The 6,334-nt window shown below is 43.1% G+C and overlaps 1 protein-coding gene across 1 annotated transcript in view; it reads right to left on the bottom strand.

The window, feature by feature from the left end:
* Nucleotides 1-1,945: 1,945 nt before the first annotated feature.
* The window catches only part of LOC139406597 (glypican-1-like), a 58,526-nt gene continuing 54,137 nt past the window's right edge, over nt 1,946-6,334 (bottom strand). The window contains exons 8-9 of the mRNA XM_071149360.1: nt 5,050-5,225; nt 1,946-4,826 (exon numbers count right to left, since the gene is read on the bottom strand). Coding sequence (XP_071005461.1) covers nt 4,621-4,826; nt 5,050-5,225 — 382 coding nt within the window. The 3' untranslated portion in view covers nt 1,946-4,620. The remainder of the gene's footprint in view (nt 4,827-5,049; nt 5,226-6,334) is intronic.

The raw sequence follows: 6,334 nt of genomic DNA, 5'->3' as shown, positions 1-6,334 counted from the left end.
GCTGCTGCACACCGTGGGAGGGAGTTTGAAATAAGTCGGTTACCACTCTACTACTTCTCTCCTCCTCCCCTAGTCCCCTTATGTAATCATTCTAAACTTGGCATAGGGTTTTCTCCCAACTCTCCATGACGGTTCAGTGAGATCTCTCGCTGTGTTTAACACCAACCACTTAATTATTTCCATTGGATTTCCCCTCTCACACCCTCTCCATCCCTCAGTAGCCATTTAGTACATGAATACCCTGTTATAATATGTGAGGAGTAAATCTGAATCCGTCTTTTTCATGGCACAATGTGAAATGTTCCTGCTCTGTTCTCTTACATTCATTTGGTCCCTTCAATTGTTCACAGACTGAGCTGTTTTGAACCAGAAGGTTTTGTCCTCCAACAAATAGTTAATTTGCTGTAACAAGGGCGTTCTAAGCTTGCAACGATTATGGGAAGGCGGGGAGCTGCCAATTTCAGCTGGATGGGAAGAAGGAAGGAAGGGAGCACATCCTTGAGAGGAGCTGGAACACATAGGGAGGGAGGGAGGGAGGGAGGGAGGGAGGGAGGGAGGGAGGGAGGGAGGGAGGGAGGGAGGGAGGGAGGGAGGGAGGGAGGGAGGGGAGCTGGAAGAAATGCTGGGGGGCATGAAAGGAGCTGGTTGGGACATCACACACAGTCAGGCTGGGATGAGTTGGTTCGGATGAGCATGTGTGTGTGGGGGGGGGAGTTCAGACACTTGTTATAGTCTAGTAGGCCAGGTTCTCCCAAACTTGGTCCTGCCCCCCCTCCCCACGGGGTGCAAGTTTTTGTTTTGCCCTAGCACTACACAGCCGATTAAAATAACCAACTCATTATCAAGCTTTTATTATTTGGATCAGCTGTGTAGTGATAGTGCAAAACCCAAACGTGCACCCAGGGGGGGCCCCAGGCCCAGTTTGGGAAACCCTGAACTACTAGACTACAACAAGGGTGTGACCCCTTGTATTAGGCTCCTGTACGAGTTCAGACAAGGAAATTACACATTTAAAGCTATACAAGTTTTAGTCACTAGATGGAAGCAAAGGCATTGTTATTGGATGTACATGAGAAAAGGGTTTTGAAGAAACAGAAAAAAAGGGCCGAGGTTAACACAGGCTTAGGAGATCGTATACGTTTTGTTCTAAGAGATAATAGCAGTCCGTTAACATGACCTTTATGAATTATGAAGCGTTTGTGATTTACGTGCTTTTTTTTATAACAGATTCTCCAGAGTTCACTAAATATTCATCAGTTAACGTCAATTTATCTCAATGAACAAAACATACAAGATCTCCTAAGCCTGTGTAAACCTCAGACCTTATTTTCTGTGTTTCTTCCAAAACCCTATTATTTCCCCATTGATTTTTCCAATAGCAATGGCTGAACAAACCAGAGGTAACTTATCAGAATCTTGAGAGGTTCAAGGAGAAGCTGGCAAGAGGGTTAGTTTAGGGTAGGATCAGAGTAGGATAAGGCCCCATCTTCACTGCAGGACATTATTTCTGACAGTCACGACCCATTAGATGCTAGAGAGATTGGGAATAAGCATGGCTCTGTGTTTGTGTCCACAGCTTAGCCCAATGACCCAAACAGCTCTGTGATGAATTCCAAAAGCAACAAGTGCTCTCAGGATAGGGAGTAGGAGTAGAATGGGAGTAGAATTTCTCTAGAAACATGGAGTGTGGTGACTTGATTTCATGTGAAATTGTGTGCCAGATGATTTGATAATGATAATGTGCAGGAAGATAAACTAATGATAATGAAACATTGTATGGACAGCATCCTAGTACTGTTGACTCTTGACTCTATTATGCCAAGTAGCAGTTAAAAAGAACAGTCAGTCAGGCATCTTTGTCATCACGTTTGTAATAACTGACACAATCTAGGGGAAAAACGACAGGGCGTTGACATATTTTCACCTCGGCATTGTTGCAAATGTATTTATTTTTATTTTTCATAACTTGGACACTTTTTCAAATTGTCACATTGTACTTATGCCTCCCACGGTAGTTGGACAATTAAGCGTATTCACAAAATACTTGGGGCCCCTGTTTTTCTTTTCATCCATTTATTCCAAATACATAAACTCATTCATACCCTGACACATAAAAACACACTCACACCAGACTTGGGTTCAAATACTATGTCAGGTATTTTGATTACTTTTCAATACATTTCAAAAAAAGTATTCAGACAAAATTATAAAAAATTAAAAACAGTAGTTGATTATTGGAATGTATTTAGAAATATACTTGGAAAGTATTTGAAAATACTCAAATACATGGCTCGAATACACTCCCATGCCTTTAACATAGGTATTTCAAATATTATTTAATAATATTAAGTATTTGGAAAATACTTTCAAATGCAATTTGGTCAACTATTTGGTTTTTACAAATAATCATTCAAATACTCAAAAGTAATTATTTTGGGCTGTGTATTTGAAAATTCTCAAATATACAGAAAAAGTATTAAAATAACAATTACTCAAATACACGTGTTTGTACCCAGATCTGCACCACACACGTATGGTAATCAGCCAGTCTGTATCTGTATCCAAATCAATCAGCACTTCAACATGGCGCTTCTCACCCATTGATTTTCCATTGTGCTGATTCTCTGTGCATTGAGAGAGGGCCTGCTCATCGATTGCTCAGCATGCGTTGGCCCTGGGATCTGCACTGAGGAGCCCAGTGTTAGGTTTACAGCACAAATATTTTAAATGAAGAGCTATAAGAATCTGCAGGTAACAGGGAATGGGCCTGTGTTGTGTTGATCTTCTTCCCACCTCAATTAAAGTAAGGGAAATTAAGAACACAATATCTCTCTACTGAATGTGCCTGGGTACCATATGAAAAGCAGGTTAAGGAAGAAACATGCAGTCTCATGGGCCTGTGTTGAAGGAGAAACAAGGTGCAGTGCAAATTTAGGGGATGGTAAACAAGACTGGAAAGCAGTATTCATGCTCTCAGTCTATTGTTTCCGTTTCATTTAGCTCTATTTTCAATGCTTCTTTCCTGGGAAATCAAACGCTGTATTCACACAGTCTTAAAGCATGCATTTTACATGCATCCATTCATACTGTGCCTATATGCAGTCAGTCAAACAGTCACACACACAGTTTTACACAAAGTCAAAGACAAGCATTCACACACTTACATACCGTACACCAGTACATTGACACCTACACTGCGTTACATTAACGGACACTGTGTCACCAGATCTTCCCCATTCTAACATCCACGTACTGTCTGGATGTCTTAAATTACTCAACCCCAACATATGAACATTTAATCACCATTGGCCATACATACACAATTTGCCACTACATCAGATGTATTCTCTGCTATGAGACTTGTAACTGTACACACACAGACACTTTGAAATGGTCCTCCTGTGTGTGACAGGGGGGGAACATGAGCCAGCTCCAACAATGCACTTAGATCACTGACTACACCTTATTACAATCTCATTACAATCTCACATTCCAGCAATGTTTGGAGAACATGTGACTGCGTTTTAGTCAAGGCATTCCCACTCCACATCCAGCTGTAGTCAACTGTGTAGATGGCAGGTGGGGAAGGATCAGACCCCTAAGCTTGGGTTAATGACCATAGATTACATTATATTATAAGACATAGAAAATATGTACAAAAAGGTGGACCCGTCTTGTTTTTTTGGACAGGTCGCTAGGATGTGTTGAGTGAACAATACTAACCAAGGTCTCCGTCATCATGCCACAACTGGTACACTATGATTGAAATTGTTCTGAAAAAAGATCTGTGAAAAGATCTGCATGTGTGTGTTGGGCTTCTTTCGGCATGTGTAAATGCTGTGTGTTTCTGGCTAAGTGAACTATGCATTATCACCTGACTGCTAACAGAATGGTGGTTTTTACAAGTTTTAAGACCAGATGGATAAATGAAAATATCAGGCCCAGCGAGAGGCTTATAGACCTAGTCTGACAAAAGTGGTTTTCTACAGTCCTTCAGTAGAGGTCAGGTATATAGTTATACTGCTTTCACAGATGCCCTCTCAAGTGAAGTTTGTCAATGGTGCTGTGTTAATGTGCTATTGATGCAAGTATATTACAAGTACAAGAAACCATTATTTTTGATTTAATATACTTGAGAGATCCCTGTCACTGTGATTGATATGAAAAACAAATGCATTGGATTAGCACACTGAAGATACACACCAAACCGTCTCTCACAGTGCTCTCACAACATCACTGTCAAGTTATTGGCATTGTTAGAACATTGCAACAAGGTCACATTGACTTTACATTGAGTGGCATGATCGCTAAGAAGCTTGTGCCATCCAAACATTGCATCTAGCATGTGAACCATCCTTGTTCACCACCCAAGCATAGAAACAATAAAAATAAGCCAAAGACCAGCTCTACTTGCCACATTTAAAAAAATTCAAAACAAGAAAAAATTATTAGGAAATTTCTTTGTGTTTCTCTCATTAAAATGAAAGGTAGTCCATTCATTCAATAACAATCCTTTCCTATTTGGCAAAGTTACCCACCCATCCCCCTTTTTTCTCTCTTCTATTCCATCTCAGAGCCCTACTCCAAAACACAGTCTCGACTGGATGCACCACCGGTCCATTATCGCCTACGCAGCAGTGTGGCCAATGAGAGCAGGAGGAGGAGGATGGAGGGGTGGGTCTGGGTTCCTGTGCCCTTCACCTTCTTGTTCTCAGGATGATTGTAGTATCTGGTGCTGTCTGCTTTGGGCACAATGACACGAGGTCCATTACGGGCACACGACTCGCCTGTACACATTCCACTTCCTGAACCACTGACGTCATCACCTGGAGACAAGGGAAAGGCCTTGGTTAATTGAAATTAGGATATCAGTGAGAACAAGCGGTTCAACATGTTTCTGATACACTCCCAACTCTAACCTGCACATCCAATACACCCCATCCACAAACCCAATACCCCATATCCTTTCACCCTGTCTACTATACTCTCGGCCCTTCCTCCCTCCTCTCTCAACCCTCCTCCCCCTCTCCTCTCCCGCCCGTCACTCACTGGCATCCTGGAAGTCCACGTCATTGCCGTTGAGGGCGTTCCTCAGACGGTTGGTCATGATCTTCAACTGCATGATCTGCTGGCGGATAGTCATGTCTGGCTTGGTGATGTCGATGTCCACTTCTGGGTTGTTGATCTGGCTGGCCAGGCCGTCGCCCATCACCTCAAGAAGATACCTGGACACAGGACACATCAACACGTCACTTCGCAGGCAACGCATTTGGTACTACTGTGGATTTCTGTGGTACCACATTGCAGGAGGATGACAACATTTTGGACTAGGCCTCCTGCTGCACATTATTGTAATGTGAATTTGGACCATGATGGAGATGTATGGCAAGTAGGTTTTTGTGGGTTATGTTGTCTTTTTCTGTTCTAATCTGTGGGTATTTATGTTTGGACAAATCAATTTTCTTTCAGGGATTTAGTCTATCGATTTCACCAGTGATTGATTTGTCATTCTTTGTATGTGTCTGTCCATCTATCTCAGTCTCTCCTTATCATCTCGATCCCATCTTCCTCTGGGGTCTCTTCTCATCCACAGGACTATATTGCTGTAGTCACAGTACTGGATGAAAAAACCACACACTCATGCAAATAGTCCGAGTAGCCATTTGATTACCTGTTGAGGAGTCTTATGGCTTAAGGGTAAAAGCTGTTGAGAAGGCTTTTGGTCCGAGACTTGAAGCTCCGGTACCGCTTGCCATGCGGTAGCAGAGAGAACAGTCTATGACTGGGGTGGCTAGGGTCTTTGAACATTTTTAGGGCCTTCCTCTGACAGCGCCTGTTGTAGAGGTCCTGGATGGCAGGCAGCTTAGCCCCAGTGCTGTACTAGGCCGTATGCATTACCCTCTGTAGTGCCTTGCAATCGAAGGCCGAGCAGTTGCCGTACCAGGCAGTGATGCAACCAGCTGCTCTCAATGGTGCAGCTGTATAACCGTTTGAGGATCTGAGGACCCATTCCAAATCTTGTTAGTTTCCTGAGGGGGAATAGGTTTTGTTGTGCCCTCTTCACGACTGTCTTGGTGTGTTTGGACCATTCTAGTTTGTTGGTGATGTAGACACCAAGGAACTTCAAGCTCACAACCTGCTCCACTGCAGCCCCGTCGATGAGAATGGGGGCGTGCTCGGTCCTCCTTTTCCTGTAGTCCACAATCTTCTCCTTTGTCTTGATTACGTTGAGGGATAGCTTATTATTCTGGCATCACCCGGGCCAGGTCTCTGATCTCCTCCCTATAGGCTGTCTCGTTGTTGTCGGTGATCAGGCCTACCACTGTTGTGTCAT

Source organism: Oncorhynchus clarkii, chromosome 4 (genome assembly GCF_045791955.1).
Source record: "Oncorhynchus clarkii lewisi isolate Uvic-CL-2024 chromosome 4, UVic_Ocla_1.0, whole genome shotgun sequence".
Taxonomy (NCBI): domain Eukaryota; kingdom Metazoa; phylum Chordata; class Actinopteri; order Salmoniformes; family Salmonidae; genus Oncorhynchus; species Oncorhynchus clarkii.
Note: the sequence above shows the minus strand (reverse complement) of the source record. Positions and strands in the feature narration are given on the sequence as shown.